General features: G+C 64.9%; 1 protein-coding gene across 5 annotated transcripts; it reads right to left on the bottom strand.

Moving 5' to 3' along the window:
• Positions 1–5,863: 5,863 nt before the first annotated feature.
• LOC125632932 (alanine aminotransferase 2) lies at positions 5,864–25,680 on the bottom strand. 5 transcript variants are annotated; one of them, XM_048841863.2, is made up of 13 exons: positions 25,484–25,660; positions 20,160–20,406; positions 17,885–18,038; positions 14,138–14,227; positions 13,353–13,461; positions 12,405–12,538; positions 11,253–11,496; positions 10,300–10,379; positions 9,776–9,912; positions 8,904–9,078; positions 8,446–8,601; positions 7,100–7,212; positions 5,864–6,753 (listed from the first exon to the last, which is right to left on the bottom strand). In XM_048841863.2, exons 3-13 carry the CDS (start codon positions 18,014–18,016, stop codon positions 6,663–6,665), a joined length of 1,461 nt encoding a protein of 486 aa, XP_048697820.1. In that variant the 5' UTR covers positions 18,017–18,038; positions 20,160–20,406; positions 25,484–25,660; the 3' UTR covers positions 5,864–6,662. The 5 variants fall into 5 exon arrangements, with proteins under 5 accessions (XP_048697820.1, XP_048697816.1, XP_048697818.1 ...); XM_048841859.2 differs by lacking the exon at positions 20,160–20,406 and having other exon boundaries at positions 25,484–25,680; XM_048841861.2 differs by lacking the exons at positions 20,160–20,406; positions 25,484–25,660 and adding an exon at positions 18,519–18,609.
• Between the last annotated feature and the right edge of the window lie 1,087 nt (positions 25,681–26,767).

The following is a 26,767-nucleotide window of genomic DNA, read 5'->3' as shown; positions in this document are numbered from 1 at the left end:
AAGAGGCATGTTCCTTCCCAAGGGACCATGCCTGCTGCTCAGACACCAGATGCCTCTGCCCTGGCCAGGCTCCTGCCAGCTGTCCGGGATGGGCACAAAGCTTGGTGGCCCTGGTGCCTGGAAGGGGTTAGTGTGCCCATCTGGGGCAGACATTCACCCCAAGGGGAGCCAGGTTGCCATGGACCTTGGTCTCTGCTGGGCATTGATGCCAGCTGTGCCAATTTTGTGCCAGGTGGATTCCTCTCCTGGCTGGGGAGCACCTGGATTGTGATCACCCTCCCTTACCTCCGGACTAGCTCTGTGATGCCTTAGAGCTGCAGAGAGAGATGGGTCAGCCAGACAGGCCTGCAGGTGGCCAGCAGCCCCACTCGGAGGCTTTACTCCACTGAGCAGGGCTGGGTGGCATTATGAGCCACTGGCATGGGATCAGAGCGGAGACACTCACCCTGTTCCCAGGCCAGGCCTGTCGTGTCTCAGTGCCCATGTGGGCACAGCCCATGCCCCCTCTCTGCCCAGGCTAACCCGGGCCAGACGGCAGGGAGCGAATGGAGCAGCCTGCCAGGCTGAGAGAGCCAAGGGAATCGACATGTGGGGAGATCTTGGGTTGCCCCCACAGGGAAAGCCAGATCCCCAGGGCCCCGGGCGGGTGGCTGCCTGTGTGCTCTCCTCTGCCCAGCATTGGTGTAATGGGCTGAGCTGCAGGGACAGGGCAGGTTAAATGGCCAGCCCTTTGTGGAGATAGAGGTGGTTAGGGACTATTTAGAAAAGCTGGACGTGCACAAGTCCATGGGGCCGGACGAGTTGCATCCAAGAGTGCTGAAGGAATTGGCGGCTGTGATTGCAGAGCCATTGGCCATTATCTTTGAAAACTCGTGGCGAACGGGGGAAGTCCCGGATGACTGGAAAAAGGCTAATGTAATGCCAATCTTTAAAAAAGGGAAGAAGGAGGATCCAGGGAACTACAGGCCAGTCAGCCTCACCTCAGTCCCTGGAAAAATCATGGAGCAGGTCCTCAAAGAATCAATCCTGAAGCACTTGCATGAGAGGAAAGTGATCAGGAACAGCCAGCATGGATTCACCAAGGGAAGGTCATGCCTGACTAATCTAATCGCCTTTTATGATGAGATTACTGGTTCTGTGGATGAAGGGAAAGCAGTGGATGTATTGTTTCTTGACTTTAGCAAAGCTTTTGACACGGTCTCCCACAGTATTCTTGTCAGCAAGTTAAGGAAGTATGGGCTGGATGAATGCACTATAAGGTGGGTAGAAAGCTGGCTAGATTGTCGGGCTCAACTGGTAGCGATCAATGGCTCCATGTCTAGTTGGCAGCTGGTGTCAAGTGGAGTGCCCCAATGGTCGGTCCTGGGGCCGGTTTTGTTCAATATCTTCATAAATGATCTGGAGGATGGTGTGGATTGCACTCTCAGCAAATTTGCGGATGATACTAAACTGGGAGGAGTGGTAGATACGCTGGAGGGGAGGGATAGGATACAGAAGGACCTAGACAAATTGGAGGATTGGGCCAAAAGAAATCTGATGAGGTTCAATAAGGATAAGTGCAGGGTCCTGCACTTAGGATGGAAGAATCCAATGCACCCCTACAGACTAGGGACCGAATGACTAGGCAGCAGTTCTGCGGAAAAGGACCTACGGGTGACAGTGGACGAGAAGCTGGATATGAGTCAGCAGTGTGCCCTTGTTGCCAAGAAGGCCAATGGCATTTTGGGATATATAAGTAGGGGCATAGCGAGCAGATCGAGGGATGTGATCGTTCCCCTCTATTCGAAATTGGTGAGGCCTCATCTGGAGTACTGTGTCCAGTTTTGGGCCCCACACTACAAGAAGGATGTGGATAAATTGGAGAGAGTCCAGCGAAGGGCAACAAAAATGATTAGGGGTCTGGAACACATGACTTACGAGGAGAGGCTGAGGGAGCTGGGATTGTTTAGCCTGCAGAAGAGAAGAATGAGGGGGGATTTGATAGCTGCTTTCAACTACCTGAAAGGGGGTTCCAAAGAGGATGGATCTAGACTGTTCTCAATGGTAGCAGATGACAGAACGAGGAGTAATGGTCTCAAGTTGCAGTGGGGGAGGTTTAGGTTGGATATTAGGAAAAACTTTTTCACTAAGAGGGTGGTGAAACACTGGAATGCGTTACCTAGGGAGGTGGTAGAATCTCCTTCCTTAGAGGTTTTTAAGGTCAGGCTTGACAAAGCCCTGGCTGGGATGATTTAACTGGGAATTGGTCCTGCTTCGAGCAGGGGGTTGGACTAGATGACCTCCTGGGGTCCCTTCCAACCCTGATATTCTATGATTCTATGATTCTATCAACCACGGGCTGTTTGTGGGCAGGGCACAGGGCTCTGGCAAAGGGCCCCTGCAGTCACCATCTGCAGGGGGGAGGTGCCAGTCTGGGGGCATCCTGTGGGCGCTCTGCCCTGGCCCCGGTGCTCAGAGCAGTCCTGAAACCCCAGCGCCAGGATGAGCTGGAGGAACGGGCAGACCCTGGAGACCCTGGCCCCCACTGCCTGGGACTGGAGGTGTGCTAGGACCTCGCCTGGCAAGGGCTGCAGCGTGAACTGGGCACGGTCAGTCCTTCGCTGCTGGGTGAGCCTGGTACATGGCGGGGGCAGCCCCTGAGCCCCACAGTATCAGGAGGGAGGGTGGGCCTGGGAGCCAGGACTCCTGGGTTCTATTTGTGGCTCTGCAACTAACGAGCTGTGGGGCCTTCGGCAAATCCCTCCCTCACTCCGTGCCTCAGTTTCCCAGGTATTCGAAGGGGCTAGCCCAGAGCTGCCTGGCAGAGGTGAAGGGGGCTGTGGGGTTACTGGGTCAATGTGGGTAACGAGTGCTAAGGGCTGTGGGCAGCAGGCCCTGGGGAATGTCCAGCTGATCCTCCCCTAGGGCGCACCCAGACCCTGACAGGAGATCACTGACTGCAGCTCCAAGCCACACATGTGATGGGCCGGAAACCCATCACCTTCATACGCAAGGTAACCTGGGCACTGCCCTGCCCAGGTGCAGGGCCAGGGGGGCGGGCTCCCCTCCAGCTGCTGAGCTCCCCCACGTAACCGAGTCGCTAATCCTAGCACCATGTGAGAGACCATAACGCCCCGTCTGCCATGGCCGAGCTGCCCGGGGGCTCCCAGCCTGCGCCCCCCTGCAGCGCCCCCTGCTGGGAGAGATTGGGACTGGAGTAGCCAGGAGCGCCTCCCCCCGCCAGAGCACCTGCCCTGCTCCCCACAGCACCCCCTGCTGGGTGAGGCTGGGAATGGAGTAGCTGGGAGCTCCCCCACAGCCAGTGCCCCTACCCCGCTCCCCACAGCACCCCCAGTTACTGGGGCTTTCCCTACAGTCTCACTGGGAGAGTGGATGGCTCACCTAGTTCCTAGGGCTGGACAGGCCCTGTTTGGAAGCTGTGGGGGTGGGCGAGCTCAGCTATTGAGGTGGTGTATGTCACTGGGAGCAGGGGGTTCCACGTTCCTGGGGGCCGGGAGGTCAGAGCCGAGCTGTCTGACCTCTCTGATTCCTTGCCCAGTTTGTCCTCCCCCTGATGGTCAATGAGCAGGACCCCGGGAGGGTGGGCATGCTGCTGCTGGTGCCCGGGCACCCTCTCTATGCGGACGCTGTAGCACTGACCGGTGCCATCAGGGTGCAGTACCACCTGGACGAGGAGGCGCCTGGGCCCTGGATATCGGGGAGATCAAGGCGGGTACTTGGGAAAGCCGGGGGCACTGCACCCCCCCAAAGTGCTGTGCGTCATCAACCCTGGGTGCCCGACGGGTGAGTCAGAGACAAGAGCCCCTTTGGGGCTGGCACAGTCAGTCCCGGGGGCGAGCGCCCGGCCATTCTCAGCCTGTCCTAGTCGCACTTCTGCCTGCGTGACACAAGCTGCCTGGAGACGCTGGCTACAAATGCCTGGGACTGTCCTGGCAGAGGCAGCCTCACCTGGTGGGTCAGAGCACCTCAGTGGGGTCTGGACACCTGGGTTCATTTCCCAGCTCTGCCACTGACTTGCCGTGTAATGTGTGACCAAGCCCCTTCCCCTCCCCATGCCTCAGTTTCCCCTCCTGCCCTGCCCCGGGACGTGCCGTGAGATGGTAGAAGGAAAGACCCTGTCTGTTACTAGTGTCCTGGTGACCCACGTCCATGTCGGCCTCTACATCGCAGCCTGCTGGGCACTGCTGGGTTGGAGGGTCTGGCCTTAGCACTGGTGCTTTGGGAGTCAGGCTGCAGGTTCGATTCCTGCCGCCCACATGGCCCCGGCTCGTGCCGTGCTGTCCTGCTCCTCGTGGCAGGTTGGGCCCAGGGCAGGTGGTGCATGGATGGCGCCATCCAGCTGGCTGCTGAAGAGAACCTGCTTCTGCTGGCTGGGGCAGGACGGCTGCTCCTTCCCCAGTGGTGCCCACTGCTGACAGCGCTCACGCCCCATGGGCTGGCCTTGCCGATGCACTGGCAGGCACACACAGCCTGGCCAGCTCCCGGGCCGCGGACATGGGCCAAGCCCGCGGCTTGGGTTTCAGGCAGCTCCTCATACCCAGAGCAGCTCTGCTGGCTGAGCCCTTGGGCTGATGGGTGCTGAAACAAGGCCAAGCCCTCCTGATCCCCCCCCCCCCCGGTGCCTATCCCAAGTGGTGCCCTGACCCTCTTTGTATCTGACATCAGGGTGGCACCCTGATCCCCTGGTCCTTACCCCCAGCAGCACCCTGACCCCCCCACCCATATCTCCAGGCTGCGCCCTCACCCCGCCCCCCTACTCCACAAGCAGCGTCCTACCCCACTGTCACGGATCCACAGGACCACTGTGACACTCCCCCACCTTGTAAACAGTCCCTTGGAGAAACCCCCACAGTGGGGCAGACCCCCCAGGGGTCCCACTCTGCTTCAGAGCAGGCCACACGGCCTCCCCGCCTCCTAGACTGCCCGTCTGGGCTCCAGCCCTCCTGCCTTCCCAGGGAGCTCTGCCCTTGACGCCTGGCAGAGACTTGGCCCCTCGTCAGGGCCCAGCGCCCCTAGCCAGGATCTGCCCTGACACCAACCAGCCTTCTCCATACAGCGGTGGGTTTATCAGTCAGCTGGCTGCGGCCTGGGCAGCCAGAGCTCTGCCCCTACCAGCGTCGGGCAGTGCCAAGTGCCAGCCAAGCTGCAGCGACTCCCCGGCTGGCTCTGGTGGGTGCTGACCCCCCGGCAGGGCAGCAGCAGCTGTTAGTGGCCCAGGCGGCAGGCAGGCCCGGCATGCAGAGGCAGAGGGGCGAGGCCTGGGCAGTGGCAGGGGGCACAGGGTACCACAGGCCGCGTGGCGCCGTCATGTCTCCGAGCCCAGGTGTACAGTGGCCGTTCTGCAGCTCATCACAGAGGGGACGCCGGCGCTGTGCTCACCCCAGGGACGGTGCCCTCCCGCGCTCTCGCTGCTGTTGGGAGTCCGGCGGGGCATCCTGCAGGCGCCAGTCTTGAGTGGGACAGGTGCGGGGGACAGGACACATGACCGGGGGCTGACCCCTGAGCTTAACCCCCGCCCCCATGTCCTGCCCCTGTATCAACTATGGCACTAAGTGGGGCAGAGAGCTGACTCCATCCCCAGGGACGCACCTCCCTCCCCGGCCTCCTCCTTTCTCGAGCTCCTGTCCTCTGCCCCATGGGATGTCTCCCCTGCCCCCAGCTGTGGCCACCTCCCCACGGGAGAACCAGGGGACCCGGCTCGCTCTCCATGGGATGCTGAGTCCCGCCTGTTCCCTGCAGCCCGGCCCTGTGGCTCCAGGGCCCAGCTACACTGAGCACAAAACAGGGGTGAAAGCTGGCGAGCTCCCCAGCATCACTGCGCCCACCCTGGCCAGCCCCACACCCAGACACAGCATGGCAGCCCTTGTTCAGTCATTAACTGTTTATTGCTGCTCTGGGGGCTCCAGGCCAGGCCCTCGCGCAGCCCCCGGCCGCGTCTCTGCCCAGGACCCGGGCGCAGGGAGGCCCTGGGGACGAGCTGGGCGGGGGTGAGCAAAGCCCCGCAGGCTCAAACAGGGACACTTAGACCCTCCTGGGCTGGGCACGTCCCTCCGTGGGCTGCAGCTGTCCATGCCCCCGGCAGGCAGCTCTCCACCTGGGCAGGCACCGTGTGCCCAGCCTGGGTCCCTGGGTGGCTCTGTCCGACCCGCTGTAGCCCGGGGAAGGGGGTGGCGCAGGGAGCCCTGCTGGCCTGGCCTGTGGGGCAGACAGAGCCACGGGGCTGCCCCCTCGCCGGGCACGGGGGCCAGCAGAGGAGGTGGGGGAACAAGGCACTTCAGGACGAGATGGCTCAAGGCACTATGTGGGTGGGGAGGAGCTGGTGGGCACCTGGGGCTTGGCACCGACCAGGGGGCAGGAGCAGTGCTGTTGATACAGCCTGGCCAGGGGACGTGCGTGAGAGGGAGCATAGGGGTGCACCACAGAGGGTGCTGCCGGAGCCCAGCCGCAGGTCCCACTGACTGGCGATGCCAGGGCCTGCCCAGATGCCAGGGCACCTCATCCAGCAGTGCCCAGCAGGCTGCATGGGGCTAGTGGAATTCAGCCAGCTGGGCCACGGGGGCGGGGAGGGCCAGTCCCACGGCCAGAGGGAGAAGCTGCCCCAGCCCCCGGCGGGCGCTGGATGGACAGGCAGGGCAGAGCGGGCGGTTGCCCCGGGCAGCACCTTAGGAATATTCCCGGGTGAACTTGGCATAGAACTGGCTGAGTTTCTTCAGCAGGATCTGGAGCTTCTCCGCAGGCGGCAGGATGGTCATTCTGTGGGCAGAGAGATCCCCTCAGCCCCGGGCACCTGGCTGAGCCCATCCTGCCACCCCCCGCCCGCTCCCATTAACACCCCCCATCACCCTGCACAGCTGGGCGCAAGCGGGCACAAGAGAAAGCGGGAGTCAGAGACCTCCCGAGGGGGCAGGGCTGTGGGTCAGGATTGAGGGGCAGGAGGATGGCAGGTAGGACTGGGGGTGTGAGCAGCTGTGGGAGTCGGGCGGAGGGGGTGGGTGTCAGGATTCGGGCGGGGGTGCAGACTGCCGGGTCTCTCCCAGCTCCACATTGCCAGCCCTTCCCAGGGGATCCGGGTGCGGAGCGTGGCCAGGGGGGCCCTTACCTGAAGTGATAGGTGCCCTCTCGCTGCCCAAAGCCGCTTCCTGGCACCACGCAGATGCCCGTCTCCTCCAGCAGCTGGAGGCAGAAGAACATGTCTGGGGCAAAGCCCCGGGCCTGGGGAGGAGCAAGGGCTGGGCTTAGGGGAGATGGGAGGGGAGCAGAGATGCCTGCTCCGTGCTCGGCTCTCCCCGGACCTGCTCCCCCAACCCCATCCCCGAGGCTGCTCCGTGCCCGGCTCTCCCCTGGCCCTGTGAGGGTTGCCAACTTTCTACTCACACAAAACTGAACACCCTAAGCCCCCTCCCTCCTCCGAGGCCACGCCCCTGCCACGCCCCTTCCCCGAGGTCCCGCCCCTGTTCACTCCATATTCCCCCCTCCCCCTCCGGGTCGCTCACCCTCCCCACCCTCACTCGCTCACTCATTTTCATTGGGCTGGCTCAGGGGGTTGGGATGTGGGAAGGGGTGCGGGCTCTGGGGTGGGGCCAGAAATGAGGAGTTCAGGGTGTGGGAGGGGGCTCCGGGCTGAGTCAGTGGGTTGGGATGCGGGAGGGGGAGAGGACTCCGTCTGGGGGGTGCAGGCTCTGGGGTGGGGCTAGGGATGAGCCGTTTGGAGAGCAGGAGGGGGCTCCAGGCTGGGGGGTGGAGCCGAGGGGTTCGGAGTATGGGAGGGGGGCTCCGGGCTGAGTCAGTGGGTTGGGATGCGGGACGGGGAGAGGACTCCGTCTGGGGGGTGCAGGCTCTGGGGTGGTGCTGGGGATGAGCCGTTTGGAGAGCAGGAGGGGGCTCCAGGCTGGAGGGTGGAGCCGAGGGGTTCGGAGTGTGGGAGGGGGCTCCGGGCTGAGGCAGGGGTTTGGGGTGGAGGAGGGGGTGCAGGCTCTGGCTGGGGGGTTTGGAAGGTGGGCGGGGGTCAGGGCTGGGGCAGGGAGTTGGTGCGTGGGAGGGGGTGAGGGGCGCGGGCCCCGGGTGGCACTTACCCGAGGCAGCTCACGGAAGCAGCACGTCCCCTCTCCGGCACCTGCCGCGCGATGCCCCATCTGCCGGCGCTGCCCCCGCAGCTCCCATGGCTGGGAACTGCGCGTGGGGAGGGGGCAGCACCTGGAGCCCCCTGGCCGCCCCTGCGCCTAGGAGCCGGAGGGGGAACAGGCCGCTGCTTCCGGGGCCGCGTGGAGCCGGGGCAGGCAGGGAGCTGCCGTAGCCGCGCTGCGCTGCCGACTGGACTTTTAACAGCCCACACAGCGGTGCTGACCGGAGCCACCAGGGTCCCTTGGTCGAAAACCGGACACCTGGCAACCCTAGGCCCTGCTCCCCCACCCCCGCCCACCAGGCTGCTCCGTGCCCAGCTCTCACCTGGGCCTCCTGAACCGCCCTGGCTGGGATCTGGATCCTGGGGAAGGAGTACATGGCGCCCTGCACGGGGTTACAGCGGATCCCGGGCACCTGGCTGAAGATCTCCTGGGTCAGCTGCGCTTTGTGGGCCAGGTCGCTCAGCACTGCCTGCTTCTCCTGGGAGCCGAGAGAGAGACCCACAGCGCTGAGTGGCAGGGGGCTGCCGTGGGGGAGAAGGGAGGGGCTGCATGCAGGAGGAAGTGGGGACAGGCACTTGGGTATAGCAGGGCCTGGGGGTCAGGGTGAGAGGCCCATGGGGGTGGTGGAGGGGGGGATGGGGCCTTCCCTGGGGCTGGTGCAGGGGGCAGCTGGTGGCTATGGGGTAAGATGCCCATGGGGTTGGTGGGGGGTGCCCCTCAGGGAGGGGCTGGGGCTGGTGGCCGGGATCAGGGCCTTGGCTGCGAGCCCCCCGCACTTACCTGGATGAAGCTCTGGTACGAGGGCTCGCCAGGCTTCGGTGGGTTCATGACAACGTCCAGCAGCACCTGGCCGGGCACGGGTGGGCACAGCCGCACCGACACCAGCTTGGAGAGCTGCTGCTGCACAGCCGGATCCAGGTTCACCACCTCCATGTACCCGCTGCGGAACCCGCACCTGGGGGACGAGAGGGCGAGACATGGGGCCTGGCTCCCCTCCCTCTGGGACCCCTGGGGTGCAGGGCCTGGCTCCCCTCCCTCTGGGACCCCTGGGGTGCAGGGCCTGGCTCCCCCCTCCCTCTGGAACCCCTGGGGTGCAGGGCCTGGCTATCCCGTCCCTCTGGGACCCTTGCGGAGTAGGGCCTGGCTCTCCCTCCCTCTGAGACTCTTGGGGTCAGGGCCTGTCCTCCATCCCTCTGGGACCCCTGGGGTTGGGGCCTGGCTTCCCACTACTGGGAGGGATCACTTGTTGCTCCCCCCACAGGCACCCCATGAGTCCCTACCTTGCCCCTCAATGCCCTGGGGGCTGTGTCCCTCCTGCCCCTTGGGGGTGCCCCCTGCGGGGCGAGGTCTCTGGGACCCCAGGGCAAAGGGGCACGGCTCGGTGCCGCCCGGCATATCATGCTTCCGTGACACACAAGCCGTGGGGGGTGTTGGGCTGCGTGTACAGGTCTGTGAGCAGCTCGGCTGGGCTCAGCTCCGGGTCAGAACCGCCCCGAAGGGTGGACGGGGGGTCCCGGGCAGGGCCTGAGCAGCTGACTTGGTGGGCTGCCCGCTCCCTGCTCCCGCCAGCCGTGCTTTGCCCCAAGCCCCGGGCACTGGGCAGGCTGCCCTCGGGGCGTGGGGCAGCCCAGGGGCGGGCAGGGGCCACTCACTCTCCCATGAAGCCCTTGGAGATGGAGTGGAAGGAGGCCAGCTCCACCACACTCGAGTACGTGGGGCCCAGCTCGAAAAGGACCTTCTTGAAGGAGTGGAACTCGGAGCCCTCGGCATAGACGTTGTCCTGATAGACCTGTGGGGGGGAAGAGGGGGGTCAGGGCACCCGCCGGTCCCACAGGCAGGCCTAGGGGTGCCAACCCTCCAGGATTGTCCTGGTGTCTCCAGGAGTCAAAGATGAATCTTTAATTAAGATGACGTTGTGTGATCATGAAACCTCCAGGAATATGGCCAACCCTACAGGCCACGCCAGGGCCAACACCCACCTGGCCACGGGACCCTACAGCCCAGCCCACTCCTCTGGGCATGGGCAGTCCCGGAGCTCTGCCCGCCCCTCTGGTGGGGGGGCACCGGGCTGGCTCCCCAAAAGAGACACTCGCCCCCGCCCCCGAGATAACCGCACCCCAGGACAGGGAGCCTGGCCGTGGGGCAGTCGGGGCTAGGAGCCAGCTCTTGCCCTCACCTCGTCGGCCATCAGGAAGAGCTGCTCCTCCCACGCAAATTTGATGACATCCTCAATGCATTTCCGGCTCTGGACCTGGCCTGTGGGCACAGGACAAGCCCATCAGGGGGGACATGGAGGCCCCGCACCAGCCAGCACCTCCTGCCCTCCCACGCTGCCCTCACCCACCCTGGCACTGGGGGACAGCTCCACACAGAGCCCCACAGCAGCCTCGATCTCCTGCCCCCTAGGCCTCCCTCACCCACCCTGGCACTGGGGGACAGCTCTATACAGGGCCCCATAGACCTGCTGCCCCCCACACCGTCCCCCTCAGCACTGGGGGCACAGGCCAGGAGGCAGGCACAGCACTGGGCTGGACTGTTCGCTCCATTGCCCCTCACTCTGCCTGGATGGCACCCAAGTCATGGTGCCAGGGCCCCAGACACTGGGTCACCTTGCCCCTTTCCTCTGCCCACCTGAGGATCTCAAAGCCCTTCACAAGCACTAATTCCCAGCACGGGCCCTTGGCAGGTGGCTCAGGGTCGCCCCCGTGTTACAGCCAGGAACTGACGCGTGGGGGCAGGGGGAGGATGAGACGGGCCCAAGGTCATACGGAGTCTGGCAGTGCTGGGATAGAACCCAGGAGTCCTGGCTTCCCGTGCCCAGCTGTAACCCCTAGTCCACCCTGCCTCTGCTTGACCCTGGCTGCGGGGCTCAGCTGCTACCCGGACCTGGCCCCCCTGCGCTGACCTCTCAGTACCCAGCCCCCTGGCTGGTGAGGGGGAAGCTGGAGCTTTGTTAAAAGAGCCAGTTAACGAGTGAAGGGCTGGTGACAGGTGCTGGCTGGGCACCTCTGGAGATCCCCCGGGCCCCACGGAGCCTGGCAGTCCCTGCCCTGCAGCTGGATCAGAGCCGGCGCCCCCTGGGGAAGAAAGGCCCCTGTCCCATTCCCCTCCCTGCCCGCCCGGCGGTACCCGTGGGGTTCCCAGGGTTGATGATGCACAGCACCCGGGGCTGGCAGTGATCGCGGGCCTGGCTCAGGGCCCGCCGCAGCTCCCCGACGTCCAGCGCCCAGCAGTGCTCCTCATCCAGATAGTAGTTGATCTGCACGGCGTTGAGCTCGGCGATGCCAGCTGAGTACAGCGGGTACTGGGGGATGGGGATCATCACGCCCGTCCGCGACCGGCCCTCCCCCGACACCAGCAGCTTCAGCATGGTCTGGGGAGAGAGGGAGGGATGGGCAGGGGCAGCTCAGGCCGGGCAGGGGCCAGGGGTCCACCGGGGCCGCAGGGCGGGGGGCAGAGGGGCACGAGGATGTGGCAATGGGTCTGGGTCAGGGCTCCCCCCGAGGAGCAGCAGGGCCCTGGGGGCTGGGACCAAAGGGCCACTGATGCTCTGGGCAGTGCCCACTGGACCACTTCACACGGCCCTGGAGCACCCCCCACCCCCAGGGACAGGGGTGCAGGGCTGGGTCAGATGCCTGCCCCCCATTGCTCCTCGCAGAGGTTACCTGGAGGCAGCCTCCCCATACCCCTCTTGCCCCCCTCTGTCATCCCTCCCCCCACCCCACTATCCCAGCCTGTGAGTTCCCAGCAGGCCTGTGGCTGCCAGTCTGCCAGGGCTGTGCCCAGCATGGCACAAAGGGCCCTTTGTGAGGCTGCCCAAGCACCCAGGCAACGCTGGCGTAAGAGCTGGGTCCCAGCCCCCTGGGCGCTGCCCTGAGGGTAAAGCCAACAGGGGTGGCCCAGGGCCCAGAGCGGGGCGGGAGGGGCTCGGGGGGAGGGGTCCTGGGAGCTCCAGGGGCATCAGCAACCAGGCAGCAGAGCGAGAGACCAACTCTTCCCCGGGCACGGGGGCACCGAGAGCTCAGGAACGGGAGAGAGTAAAGATCCCAGGGGGAGCAGAGACCTCCCCCAAGCTCTGCCGGTGCCCCCCACTCCCGACCCGCGGCTCCCTGCTAGCCCAGCCTGGCGCTCCCCCCCCCCCCCCCCGCCAGCTCTGCTGGTGCCCCTCACTCCCGACCCACATTCCTGGACTCCCCCCCAACCCAGCTCTATCGATACCCCTCAGTCCCAGCCTGCAGCCCCCCGTGTGTGCCCATTGCTGGGGGGGATGGGACACCCTACCATGACGGCATCACTGGCACCGGTCGACAGGAAGATGTTGTCCGGGTTGGCGGGGATGCCCCCGTCCCGCCTCTCGATGTACCGTGCCACGTCCTGGCGGATGATCTCGATGCCAGGGCTGGCAGTGTAGGCACCTGGCGGGGGAGAGACCCGAGCTAGGGCCTGGGGTAGCAGACGCTGGGGGGTGCTGGTGAGCAGAGGAGGCTCCAGGGGGTGCTGCCCTTGGGGCCCGGCTGGGGGGGGCTACATCACGGGGGTTAGTGCTCCCGGTTGGAGAGATGCTGTCAGCCATGCAGGGAACAGGGACAGCGTCTCTGGGACACCTGGCCGCCCTGGAGGGGCCCCTCTCGGGGACAGGGGATTTGGGGTATCAGCCGGAGCCCCCCAAACTCATCTCCCCCAGAAGCCACCCAGTAGATTACACAGAGATTTTAACACATTCCAGGGTCCTGCTCTTCTGTATGTGGCGCCCTCGAGGGTACCAGCAAGGCTACCAGGCCGTGCCAGCCCTCGCCTGTGGGCACTGTGCGCCCAGAGCAGCTGGGCCTGGGCCCTTAGCCAAGCAGATGTCCCATGTGGCTCTGGACGCGCCCCTGCAGGTCTCGTATGGGTCATGTGTGACTCTGCTGTGGCTGGGTGGGGGCCTGGAAGCGCCCTGGGCCTGAGGGGGTGGGCAGCATATTGGGGAGGGGGCTGCAAGCTGGGCTGGGCAGCACACTGGACTGGGGCAGAGTGGGCAGGAGGCTGAGTTCCCAGGGGGCAGCAGGCAGTAGTCTGAGTTCCTGGGGGGCGGGGGGCAGCAGGCTGGGTTCCCGAGGGGGGCAACGGGCAGCAGGCTGGGTTCCTGTGGTGGGGGCAGCAGTCTGAGTTCCTGGGGGGGTGGCAGGCTGGGTTCCTGGGGGGGGGGGGCAATGGGCAGCAGGCTGAGTTCCCGGGGGGGGTACTCACCGATGCTCTGCCCTCCGCATGCTGCGAGCAGTCTGCGTGCCCTCTGCTTGGCATCGTCAGGGAAGAGGGGTTTGCTCAGCAGCTCGGGGTACAGGCACAAGGCGCTGACCTGCAGGGCACAAAGCCTCAAGACTGCTCCATGTTCCACCCCACAGCCACGCAGCTGCCCCCACCCCAGGAGCCCTCCCTGCCTAGCAGCCTGGCTGACAGGGAACTTGGGGACCAGCAGGGCCCCCAGCTCCGTGTGATGGGGCTGCAGGGAGGAGCCTCGAGTCCTGACTTGGCAGCGTCTCAGTTCAGGGCTGTCAGCGTCTAGCCCATGCCTGGAGTTACCAAGCTCCTGCAGCAGTGAATTCCACAGGCTCCTGAGCCCTTTCATCCCCACTGTCTGGGTCCTGTGCCCCCTTGCTCTGGTCTAATGGCCCAGCAGTTCTGGCCAGTAGTTAGAGCCAGGGGCAGGGGAGGGGCTGGGTGCCAGAACTCCTGGCTTTTATTGCTGGCTCCACAACTGGTGCCATGAGCCATCTCAGACACAACCCTGCCCTTCCTGTGCCTCAGTGTCCCCTGCACAAAGGCAGAGGGGTACTAGCCACACTGGCTGGGTTTTATAGCCCACCCCCAAACTCGGCACAGGCTCTTTCCAGCTCCCTCCCCACCCCCACCCCCACCCGCAGAGCGGCAGGGGCCCAGCCCAAGGCCTGTCCCCCAAACTCAGATCGGAGGGGGGGTCGCCCCCTTTCCCCCCCACATTTCCCGCTCCCGGCAGTGGCAGAGCCCTGCTGTACCTGGCGCAGGAAGGTGATGGGGCGCTGGCCCATGGCATGGGCATCGCCAATGTTGGCTTTAATCACCTCTGTGAAAGGCTTCTTCTCACCCTGTGGGAGCAGAGAGGGAGGAGGGAGAACGGAGCCAACCCCGGGAAAGCTGCCCCTGTCCCCCAGCTATGATACCCAGCCTGCATCCAGCGGGGAGAGCGCCCCCTGCCGTGCAGCACAGCACCCCTAGCGCCACCCCGGGGCCTGCATCCGGAGGGAAGAGCGCCCCCTACTGATGCCCCCCTGCCGTGCAGCACAGCGCCCCCTAGCGCCACCCTGGGGCCTTGGTGTCCCTAAGTGGGCTGTGGTTGTGGGGGGCGAGCACGTCCCGCTGCCCAGTGCAGCTCCGCAGTGAGGGGCTCTGATTGAGGCTCCCGGCTGGCGGATTCCTGCCGCACCTGCCTTGCAGCCCTCGACTTGCCCCGCAGCCGTCGCGCCCTCCCCACAGTGCCAGGCCGGAGCAGAGCTGCTGGGTCCCTGCCAGCCAGGCTCTTGCACTGGCACTCCTGCCCCCGCTCCCCACAGCGCCTCCTGTGGGCGGGGCCGGGGCGTCCCAGGCCTGGCTGCATGCCCAGCCTGGAGCACCCACGCAGGCAGGGAGGTCACTGCCCTCGGGATGACGCGTCTCGGAAGCAAGAATTCCTGCGTCATCCTGAGCCTGGGACGCTGCACTTGGCTCCAGGATCAGCTGGGGAAAGTGCCCCCACCCCGCCCCCAGGGACTTTGCCCCTCGCCACATGCCTGCCCTGACCTGTGCGGGTAAACCCCCAGCGCCAGGCATTGCACAAGGGATACACACAGTCAGCCCGGCACGGGAATGCCCTGCGCTGCCCCGGTTGGCCATCAGGGGCCAAGAACCAGGGCAGCGCCCGGCCCTGGCAGGGCACACGAGCTGCAAGGAGCCGAGTGGCTCTGGGCTTGGCCTGCCTGTCCCAAACCCACGCCCCACGCCCCAGGGATGCTTGCCCATCCCCAGGACCCCAGGCAGGGCAGGCCTTTCTCAGCTCCGTTCATGACGCCCTCTGCCCTGTGCTGCCCCTCCCAGGGCCCAAGCGCCCCCAGGGTCAGGACGAGAGGGAGAGCGGGCCCCACTGTGTCCCAGGTGCTGGGATGGGACAGGCTGTCTCCCCCACCCCCATCTGGGGCCCCCAGGGGACTGAGCCCAGAGCCCGTGCAGGGACGAGGGACCCCGCGTGTGTGTGCAGAGCAATGGCATGGACCTGGGGACGTGGGCTACGTGGTGGGGACGTGACACATGCCAAGCCAGCTGGATGCAATCCAGGGCGGGCATGGGGGCCGTGCAGGGGACTGGGCCATCCCTTGTGGTGGTTGGTCAGAGGCTGGCAGCGAGACAGGCTCCTTTGACCGCAAGCTGCAGGAGAGGCAGCCAAAGCAGCTGGCAAGGTGGCACCATGCCATGAGGCCTGGGAAAGCATAACCTGCTGGTGCCAGAGGAACCCTCCCAGCCAGGGGCATACCCAGCCTGCTCCCACTGCTAACCACAGAGGGCACAACCTCTGCCCCCCTGGCACGTCATAGCATGCAGCAGTCACTGGGCAGGGGACAGCCACAGCCTGTTGGGAGGGGAGGGGAGGCCTGGCTGGTGAGACCACACCCACACACCACTGCCCTCTCCTGCATGGACTCAGCACTGCCCAGCTCTGTGTCATAGGCCCTGTACTGCTCACAGCTCAAGGATTCTCCTCTAGCTCAAGTGGCAGGGCCTGGGTTTTTGGAACAAGAGGATTCAAATCCCAACCCGGCTGTTTATGAGTTATAGCAGGTGCCCATGCACGCAGCCCCGGGGTATCCTGGAGCCCTAAGTGCCCACAGATTGGCTCCGTGTGCAGGTTGGTTTTTCTGCAGCTACAGGTCTCAGCCAGCTCAGGGATTACACACAGACCTGGAGCCTCTCTTTGGCCAGGGCCACTGCACTCCCTGCGCCCTGACTGGGCTGTCGGCCGCTCCCGGCCCTGGCCAGCCGCTTGTGTTAGGCCATGCTGGCAGGATGGTCACTGCTGCCGGGTCTGACGCCCTGTGCCAGGGTGAGCGAGGCTGTCAAAGCCCCTGTCCTGGAGCCTGCCTGCACCTGCCAGACCAGACAGTGCCAGGAACGGGCAGGAAGGGCCCAGAGCTTGCGGCTGTCAGTGGCTGTCAGGGCAGGAGGGACGTCCCCCCTGCCCTTCAGTGTGAGTGAGCGGCCATCCCTGGCAAGGCGGCATGGAGCCTGCCTGGGCTGTAACCTGCCCACCCATTAACCCTTACTGGATCCCTCCGAGCCACGTGGTTGCACGCACATCGCCACCACTAGCATGTTCACCAGGACAGTGAGACGCAGCCCAGCCCTAGCGGGCATGGACAGCACCTCGCTGAGCCCCCTGCAGAGAGCTACCCCCCGGACCCAGCCAGTGCCAGAGATGGGAGCTCCCAGCCCTGGATCACCTCCCTCTGGGAGCCTCCTGCCTCCCCCTGGGTCCTGGCGTGGGGACAGAGGGAGGAGAGGGGAAGAGTGACACAGGGATTGGAGCCAGGTTATGTAAATGAGCCACCCATGTCAGGCCAGGGAGACACCTGCGCCCAGGTGTGCAGAGTACAAGCCTAGGTGCAAGTGTAACCCTGGTGACTGGCCCCGCCCCTGCCTCACCTTCCAGCTGGTGGGGTGGCCTGACCAGGCAAAACCAGACAGGGCGCCGGATGAGGGCACGGCCAGTGTGGCAGTCCCTGGGGTCTGGCAGGATCTGTCAGTGTGGCAGGCACTGGGCTCCCGCTCCATCCCCTTGGGAGAGGATGTCCCAGCCCCAGAACTGAGGGCCTGCCAGTGTGAGCAGTCTCTCTCCTGCCCATCAGCTCCTCGGTGCCTGGAGTATCACCCGGCCACCCCCTGCCCCCGCGCCTCTGCAGTTCCACGTGGAGTTTGTCTTCCCTTCCCGGCCTGCTCCTTGGCCCTGCTGCGCGCTGCCCCTTTCCACCCCAGAAGTGGCTGCGTTTCCGCAGTGCTGGCGGGCTCCCGGGAAAAGCACCCACAGAGTCTGCACAGGGCTCTGGGCTGAGGGCACTAAGTGCAGCTAATTCACAGGCAACGTCCAGGGCTTTGCTCAAGACCTTGGGCTTCCCAGCACGCAGTGAAGAAATCAGCAGCTGGGCGCCCTCCTGGGTGCCAGGGACGCGATGACTGGAGGGCGGCTGTCAGAGGAGCCTGGCGCTGTGCTCTCAGAGGAACGCAGGGCCCATGCCCAGGAGATGCTTCCCATGGGCTTCAAGAGGAGCTGGGGGCATTGCTCAGGATCGGACCCAGGGAGGGCTCATGCAGGGCCCACGAAGGAGGCTCAGGCACTTGGGGCATGGGGCAAAGTGCCCATGCACTGGAAGGCCAGGGGGCAGGGTGCTCAGGCACTGGGGGGGCAGGGGGACAGGTGTCCAGGCACTGGGGGGCACAGGGTGGCCAGGGGGCCCAGTGGGCACTGCTGAGAGAACCTGCCCATGGTGATGCCCGCCTTGCCCGCGGAGGGGGTCTAACTCTTACTAACAACACTGTGGCTATTCCGGCAGCGCCCCAGGGCCCCCTGAGAGCGGGCGGCCGCACAGTGCCAGGCGCTGTACAAACAGCACAGCGGGCCCCTGCCCCGGGGGGCTGGCGACCCAACCAGCCTGGACAGCCGGGGCGGGCACGGGGTGAGGCCCCAGCCGAGCGATCCAGGGGGCGGCTCTGCCCCTTACCTGCCTCAGCTTCTCCTCCAGCTCCACCGCGCGGGCCAGGATGGGGCCCCGCACCGCGTACTCCACCCGCTTCACCCACGGGTTCATGGAGTCCAGGCTCAGCACCTTGTCCCGCAGCCCGTTCTCCGCCATCCTGGCCAGATCCGCCCGGGCTCTGCAAGGCAAGGAGGGGAGGGAGCTGAGAGCCGGGGGCGGCAGCGGGGCGCCGGGGCGCGGGGCCCCCGGGGGTGCCCGGCTGAGCGCAGCCGCTGCCACCCGCGCAGCCCCGGCAGGCTGCAGCGCCTTCATGCCGCGGGAGCCGCCCGGGAGGAGCGGGGGGCTGGCGGGGGGACGTCCCTGGAGCGGGGGCTCGAGGGGGAGCCGCGGATCAGGGCTGGGGAGGGATGGGGGCGGCAGGTGCCCGGGGAGGGAGGGAAGGAAACTGACCGGGGGAAGGGATCTGGACTCTGGCTCTTCCCCCCCCCCCGCCCCCCTGCAGCCTCCAGGGACTTGGTCCTTGTCTTGCTCCCTCCCCTCTTCCCTGGCCCAGTTCCCTCCCACCACCCCACCCCGGAGCCTCCAGGGACTTGGTCCTTGTCTTGCTCCCTCCCCCTCCCCAGCCAGGCGTGACCCCCCGCGGGACGCGAGCACCGACCCAGCTGCTCGGGAGGCGCCCCGGGTTCCCAGGCGCAGAGCTGGAGCCAGCTGCTCAGAAGCTCTTTAATACGGGGCAGAAGGGGCAGAAAGGGGGGCGGGGGGGGGAGGAGACAGCCCGGTGCTGAAAGAGACACAGCCTGGGAGGGAGAAGAAAAGAGAGTGAAAGGGACGCGGGAGGCCCTGGGAGCCTGCCAGGACTGGAGCCCATTTGGCACAATGGCAGAAAGCCCTCACCCCCCCGCTCAGCCCCCCACAGTGTTTTTCACCAGGCTCCAGGAGGGAAATTGGGCTTGTTATCTCCCCCTTCCCGCGCTCCTGGCCCGGGGGGCTGCCGGGGCTCGGCAGGGCTAGGCTGGATGGCTAACGATGGGCCTGGGGCGTCCGGAACAGAGCCGGAGGCCCCTGTATCTTGCCAGTGGCCGTCGTGGTTGTCACGGTGCCACCACTCAGAACGGTGCCCAGGCTCCCTGCCACCAGGCTCCCGCAACTGGAGCTAAAGGAGAATCGCCACCAGCCACAGGTGGTACGGGGCCTAGGACACACAGTCAAGTGGTTCTGATTCCATCCAGTAGAGGGCAGTGGAGCACACTGTAGACACATACACCCCAGAGGCCTTTCTACAGGCCCGCGGGCTGGGACGCTGGGATGTGCCCGGTAACACCTGTGGGGCTGCCCAAAGGGGCCAAGGAAGAGGGCTCCTCTCACCACAGCCTGCTCAGGGGGTATCAGGCTGGGGAGCGGGCAGGGGCGCTGAGCGATGTTACAGCCTCACCCACCCAGCGGAGCCCAGGTCACTGTGTCCACCAGGCCAGGCCTGGAGCACAACTCCCTCCGCACACGAGGCGGCAAACCGGGGAACAGGTCCGCTGAACGCACCAGCCCACAGAGCCACTCACTGCAGGGAGTAGGGGGTGCGCTCCCCTCTGAGCCAGCGCTGCAGGGAGTGGGCTGGGAGGCTCAGCAGGGGGCGCTCTCGTCTCTGAGTCACTGCTGATCACAGTTCTCTGGTGCGGCAGTAGGGGGAGCTGTGCTGCAGGGTGGGGAACTCGGTGCTTGGCAGTATGTCACCCCTCTGGGCCGTTCCTGGATGGGTCAACAGCCCCCCCCACTCCCCACAGCCAGTGCTGGGAAGAGGGTGAGGCCAGGTCCCCCCTTTCTCCTCACCTTTCAAGGCAGAGAATCTTGGGGCAAAGTGACCCCACCAAATGGGACCTGCCTCCTTGGCCAACCCAGGCTTAATGCCCAGCAGCAGGGAGAGAAAACCAGGCACCTTCTGCCACTAGGCCTGGATCACTTGGAGTAAAGGAGACTCTCCCTTAGCTGCAGCAGTATAGAGCTTATGAGACACACTTGAACAGTTCAGATGATCTGCCTGGGTTCTTATGTGGGCCGCCTCACTGCAGCCAGGGGCAGGGCTGACACATACCCACCAGCCATAGGTCCCAGCCTCTGGGAACCACCTGAGAAGGGTGGGTGGTTCATGGCCCCACCCTTCCCCCAAACCCTGGAGAGGGGAAGGGACTTGCCCATGGTCACACAGTGAGTCAGTGGCCCAGCCAGGACAGAAGCCATCACGTTCTGCTGCCCTAACAACACCCCTCCAGCCACCTATGGGAACACGCTGCAAGTCACCACTCACCTGCCTGAGCCCGAGGCCGGCTGGGCTGTCTCCCAAGTATCGGGCGTTAACGATGTCACCAACTGTAGAACCCAGCTGAGCTTGGGTCCCGGCAGGTTAAACAATTCAAGTGGACTGATCCGGGGAGGCAGCCTCGTCTCGCAGGCAGGGGGTGGGGCTGGTAACCCAGACACCTGGGTTTGATCCCTGACTTGCTCTGTGAGCTTGGTTGAGTCAGATAAATCTCTTTGTGCCTCAGTTTCTCCTTCTGTAACATGGGGATAGTATCTGTGAGTGACCACCCAGGACCTGGTGCCATCCTGCATAGGCAGCTCAGATTATCCAGTCCTGAAAGCACTGGCTCATGCCACTTGGTGTAGAGGAGAATCTCCATTGTCTGTTGGCAGTATAGTGCATATGGCACACAGTAGAACAGTTTGTTACAGTGCTCACCCACCTTGGTAAAGCACTTTGAGACCCCTCCATAGAAGGTGAGAGACGGATTGTTACTGAGTGTTCCAGCTCACCCACGCGACCCGTTAACGATGCAGGAGCTTTCCTGTCAATAGGTGGAGTTTTTAAAGCATTTCAGGAATTAATAATAGCCGTGGGAGGGGAAAAGCCTAGAACAGGGACCCACTGATAACTCCTGAATCTCACGGGCATTGACCCTCTCTGAGCTGGGCAACCAGCTGGGCTCTCCCAAAGCCAGCCAGAGGCCCCGGGCCCAGCCTTCGCAGGCTGACCTAGGGTAATGGGTGCTCAGGCATGCTCAAGTCCACCATCCCCGCTTGAGGTGATCACAGGGCCGGCTGGAGAACGTCAACTGCACCCAGCTCTGGGCACGGAGCCACCCAGCGGCCTGCGATCCACTCATGGGAGGCCGCTCCTCCCCAGAATAGGGCGATGGGAGCAGGGATGCAGACAGTGTGGCACAATGGCCTTCACTGCCCCTCAAGCATGGCACCACCTCACTGTGGAGTGAAGGGGACACCTTGGCAGGCAGAGCGGCGTGGAGCCGGACCAGCCAGGGCCACAGGGAGTGGGGTGAGGGGCCCGCTGTGCAGCAAGGAACTGGTTTCACAGTGCTGGCCGGGGGCCGGTATGATCCAAGGCCGTGGTGCTCACGGGGGAATTTCAGAAGTGGGCAGAGGTTGGGGCGGAGGAGCCGGAGTTTTCAGTTCAGCCGGGTGAGCTGGAAACAATCTGAACCAGCTCTTCGGCATCTGGGGTTAGCGCGAGAAGGGCCCCCCACCCCACCGCCGCGGGGATCCGCTGAGCGGGGGCAGGGTCTCCCTGGCTCAGCCATCAGCAAACAGGCTGGGGATTTTACAGCCCTCAAGAGCTCTGGGGTTCAGTTTGGGGCAACGGCTCTGGCTGATTCTTGCCCAATCCAAATGGGCTGGGCCCAGTGAAATCTTGCCTGGGCCAGTCAGCCAGCCAGCCTGGGTCGGGACTGCAGGGCCCGAGTCCCCTGGGCGCTGAGGGGCTGGAAGCTGGTGTCAGGCAGCAGCTGAGCCATTCTCTCCCCAGTTCTGAGCCTCGTTGGGGTGACTGTCATCCCAGTGTGCTCTGCTTTGCAGGCTGTGTACGGGGCTCCCTTCCCCCACCACTGAAATGCAGCCATTTCTGGGGTGGAGCATGGCAGTCGTTCAGCAGAAATACGGCACAGCAGATTGGGACAGGGAGTGAAGCGCAATCCCATAGCCACATGAAACTCTGCTGGGGCACTGGGGACAGCGCTAACTGCAAGGGCAGAGTGCCCCTACCCCAATGCCCCTGCCCGGCACAAGGGGGCGCTGTGCTGAGGGGAACAGGGCAGGTGACTCAGTAGGGGGCACTCTCCCCTCTGCCGCTGCCAAGCTCTGAGGCAGGTTGGCTTTGGATCAGTCCCTGGGTCCCTACAGCACAAGCAGACCGACTCCCCTCCAGGAATATCAACGTGCTTGACACCTCGCAGTCCCCTTGGGAGAGCAGGGTGGGCCCCATTTGCCAATGGGGAAACTGAGGCACAGAGAGGGGCCATGACTTGCCCAAGGTCACCCAGTGAGCCAATGGCAGAGCCATGAATAGGGCATCCTGGCTGCCAGTCTGCTGCTCTGATCATTCCTGCAGGGCTCCCGCGTAGCCGAAAGCTATTACTGCAGCTTATACATGGCCGGGTCCCCGAACGCCAAGCTCTCTGTGCAGGAGAATGTCCCCTCCACTGCAGCGCCTCCTGTCTGGAGCAGCCACCCTGTAATGCCCTCACCCGCTGCCCCTCTGCACTGCCTCCAGCAGCCTCTGTCCAGCTCTCCGGTCCGTTTCCATCTCCCTTCTCCCGCTGGCCCCCCGGCTCGAGTTCTCCTCCCGTGGCTATTTAACCCAGCAAAGGGGCATCGGGAGGGGTGTCTCTGGGTCTTGCCAGGAGGCTGGTGAGGGGAAAAGCGCCAGTGGGCAGAGCCAACAGGCAGAAGTCTGGCACCAGGCAGAGCTGAGCCTTGTAACCCCCCGCCCCCATTAGCGCTGGCAAGAAGGCCTCTGGGTGGCGAGGGGACCGGCCCCCAGCCCAGGGAGCCAGGGGAAGGACACTTGGGCCAGGGGGCACAGTCACACCGCAAGGATCCCAAGGTGATTAATATACTGATTTACAAGCGCCGACCCTTGAGGGATTCCTGCAGCCACTGCTGGGGTGGAGCGCAGCAGCCGTCCCAGCGAGCAGTAACAGCACAGAGCGCTTTAGGAGAGGAAGTGAAGAAGAATCCTGTGCCCAGCTGAAATTAAAGGGGATGCAGTGGAATCATGGCCACTGGGATTTGGCCAGGACACGGGGGTAACTCCTGTACGCCTGCAAACGTACCCTGGGATCTTTAATGGCCACCAAGCGGGCAGGACCTCGGTCGTAGGCTTCATTCAAAAGATGGCACCTCCTGCAGCACAGCGCCCCCTAGTGCGGGGCTGGGCCATTGGGGCCAACATTGCCTGCCAGGGGAGAGCGCCCCCTAGTGAGTCTCCTGGCAGCACAGCGCCCCCTGCTGCTTATTGGGTATTAGGGTCAGCACTGACTGAGAGAACGTCCTCTACTGAGCCCCACCCTGCTCCCTGCAGCACAGCGGCCCCTGCTGCTTGTTGGGTAATAGGGTCAGCACTGACTGTGAGAGAACGCCCTCTACTGAGCCCCACCCTGCTCCCTGCAGCACAGCGGCCCCTCACGCTGCACTGGGGCCAGCCCCAATTCTCCTGCTGTCATGCTCGGCTGGGTCCCCAAAGCCCGCAGCTGTGCTTTGTTAGGATGTCTCTTGATATCGGCTCCACGTTCCCGCCCTGCCACATACACAGGTATCCAGCCAAGTCGCTGGTTCGAGCCCAGGCAGGCAGGAGGCCTGAGCGCCATTCCCAGCATGTGGCTCTTGGGTGGCCTTGGGGGTTCTAAGCCAGCTCCCGGCCCCGTGGCTCTGCCAGGGGCCGGGGCGTGTCCCTGGGGACCAGCCCAGGTTCCTGTGCGGTGACGCGATGCTAATGACCATGGAGAAGCCCTTGAACTTCAGCCAGGTGCACAGGAGCTGCTGAGCCGGTTTAGGCCACCCTGGCAGAAGTTGGCTCGTCCAGTTACAACCCCCGGCTCCATGGAGTCTGTACGGCAAGTTCCCTCTCTAGAGCAGGGTGAGTTCGGCACCTCCCAAGCTCCCCCTGCCCCAGCTGCTCAGGGTGACTCAGAGTCTGGGTGAGTTTGCACCGTTTGCATCCAGGGCACTGCCACCTGCCAGGGCTTAGCCCGCAATCCCCCTCCTGCTTGGGTCCATCAGACTCTGGTTGCCCCAGCCAGGCCAAGGCACCAGCCCTCAGTGAGGAAGAGGCTCAAGGTAACGTCCCAAAACCGGAGGGGATTCCAGAAATAGGTCAGGGCAGGGGTGTGCCCAATCTAGGTGCCCCCTGGCCCCACTTCCCAGCCAAGCAGGAAGATTCAGGGAGAAGGAGGTTATGCCGCCCTCCTCCCCAGGTTCCAGCACTGGGCGGGTTAACGGAGAAGTGGCACGGCAGGGCCCTGCTGACACACCCACCTGGACCTGACTGATTATCAGTCCATGTGAGCTGAGCCCAGCCGGAGGCTGTGCCGGCCTGGTGGGACCTGATAGGCTGCATGGGGGGTGCTGGGCCCCTCCTGCCTTGGGCCTCCTGCCAGGGCTGCAGGTCCCAGCCCCACCTTCTCAATCACCAGCTGTTGAGACTCCCAGTCCCTTTCCAGACTGGCTCCGTCAGCACCAGCCAGGAGCACCCGCAGAGCGGGCAGTCGCTCCCCACCCCGCTCCGAATAAACAGACCCTCCCCCTCCGCCCCCCAACTGGTGCAATCACTAGTAATGACGCTGCCCAGATGACATGACGTGTGGCGAGCTGCAAACCCCACAAGGACGGAGAACTAGCGCAGGGGACAAGGGGCAGGGCCCAGCACCGCGGCTGGACACGCAGCAAGGACGGAGAACTAGTGCAGGGGACATGGGACGGGGGGGGGGGCCCAGCACCGCGGCTGGGGGAGACGGGACATGGGGCAGGGCCCAGCACCGCGGCTGGAAACGCAGCGATTGCTCTGGACTGGGAAGAGCCCAATCCCCAGCCCCCGAATGACTCAGGCAGGAGTTTGCAGTGGGACGTGGATGCGTTTGCCCAGGGTGATTTGGGACCGCAGACCCAGGGGCCTCCTGCCCCGGCGCCCCCAGGTGCCGCACGCAGAGCCGGTGTTGGGCCCTGCAGTACCAGACACCACTGGCACAGGGCAGGATGTCCAGAGCTGAGCCGCCCGAAGCATCGGGGCTTGGAGCCACGAGGTTGTGTCCCGCCAGGCCTTGCCCCGGAGGCGTGGGACCAGGGGAGGGGACCATGGAAGGGGGAGCCAGGGGGTAAATCGAAAGCAGTGGGATGACACTGAGCCAAGGAACACGGGTGTCGGGCACAGCCCTGGGGGCACAATCTTGGGGACGGGGAGCCCCGCCGCCTGGGATAGTCACAGCAGGACGACGGAGAAGGACTGCCTGGCCTGGGTGGTCCCACCCGCGGGTGAGCTCCAGTGAACAGCCCTGCGCTCCCCGCTGCAAGGGGCTGTGACCTGACCAGCCAGCGCCCCCTGCTGCCCTGCCCTGGCAGCTGCCCCAGCCCAGGTAGCCCTGGAGGGAGCGTGCTGGGCTGGGCTAGGGGAGCAGCGGGGCATAAAGCAAAGCTCCATGGGAGCTGCTCCCTCGATGCCAGGCTGCAGGGGGCGCTGCTGGGCATCAGCCACCCAAAGGACCCAAAGGCTGGTGCCCTGCCCCGGGTCCAGGCAGCCCTGGGAGCACAGAGCGCAAGGAGCTGCCCATTCGGGCTGGCACTCACCTCGCTGGGGGCCTGGCACTCTCCTCGGCTCCCAGGGGCTCCCTCCCGCCAGCGCACGCTCCCCGGAGCCTGTGGCAGAGCTGCGGCGGGCGGCTGGGAGGGCGTCACCTCGCTCTGTGTGCAGCCCGAGCAGCTGCGTGACCTTTCCAGGAGCAGCTGCCTGGCGGGGGCAGCCCCGGCCGGCTCAGGAAATGTAAAGAGCTGGGTCTCCCCAGCCCGCCCCTGCCGCACTCCCGGCAGCTCCCCCAGCCACTCCCACTGCCCACCTCCATCCCTCCCCCCCGGGGGGGCTGGAGCAGAGCTGGGGGCCAGTGGCTGGGGCAGGCGTCCGTCGAACCCAGATAACACTTGGGGTCTGGCCTGCCCCAGCCCACGCGACGCCCTTCGGCTGTTGGAGAGGAGACGCACACCCTGCGCTCCCTCAGCTACTCATGGCGGGGGGGCGAGTTCGCCCAGCTGAGCGGGTGAATGCCCAGGGCTTGCCCTCTGGGTGGGAGCCCTGCAGGGTGGCTCTGGCGGTGCCCGGGCGCTGGGGGCATGGATCCCTGCCCTAGCACCCTGGGACACGCAGCCTTGGGCCACTGGATTCCAGTCATTCTGTGCGTGCTGTTTTTTGGGGGGCTGGGTGCATGAGCTGAGACCCCTTATAGGGGCCGACATTCACAAGTGCCCAGCACCTGCCCTCTGAGACACAGGCCCTGCCCAATCTCTATCTCAGTTTCCCCGTCTAGTGGAGGATAGCCCTGCCTCCCCCAGGAGGGCTGAGCGGGTTCCTATGCTTGTCCCATGCACGGAGCCACGGTGCCCTCTTGCCTGTGGGGCTAGTCGCTGCGAGCCCGTCCCTGTGATCTGCAGCTGGCTGTGGTGGTCTCTGGGATCCAGCGCTGTGGAGGGGCAGCCCCACTGTTGGGGCCTTGTCCTGTGCCTGGGGGTGGGCGCAACTCCGGGGGCGGGGCAGCAGGGAACTCATCTCCAATTGCCAGACATACCTGGAGGGAGAGGGGCACCCAGGCTCCATGGGCCAGCCTGTACCCAGCCTTTCTGCCAGTCAGGGCTAGCTGAGTTGGCTCTTTGCACCACGCCCATCCCCGGGGGTCTGTGCTGGGACCCACCCACACAAGGACCACCTGGCCGGGGGTCGGGGCTGTTACAGCCTGGAGCTGCCTGGTGACAATCAGCCCCGGTAGGTGAACCCCTTCTGGACACCCCCTTGCCTGACCCACTGCTGCCCTCCCCTCCCTGCCCCCCGGCAGGGGATCTGCTGCCAGCCACATGCCACGAGGA

Source organism: Caretta caretta, chromosome 2, assembly GCF_965140235.1.
Source record: "Caretta caretta isolate rCarCar2 chromosome 2, rCarCar1.hap1, whole genome shotgun sequence".
NCBI classification, from domain to species: Eukaryota; Metazoa; Chordata; order Testudines; family Cheloniidae; genus Caretta; species Caretta caretta.
Note: the sequence above shows the minus strand (reverse complement) of the source record. Positions and strands in the feature narration are given on the sequence as shown.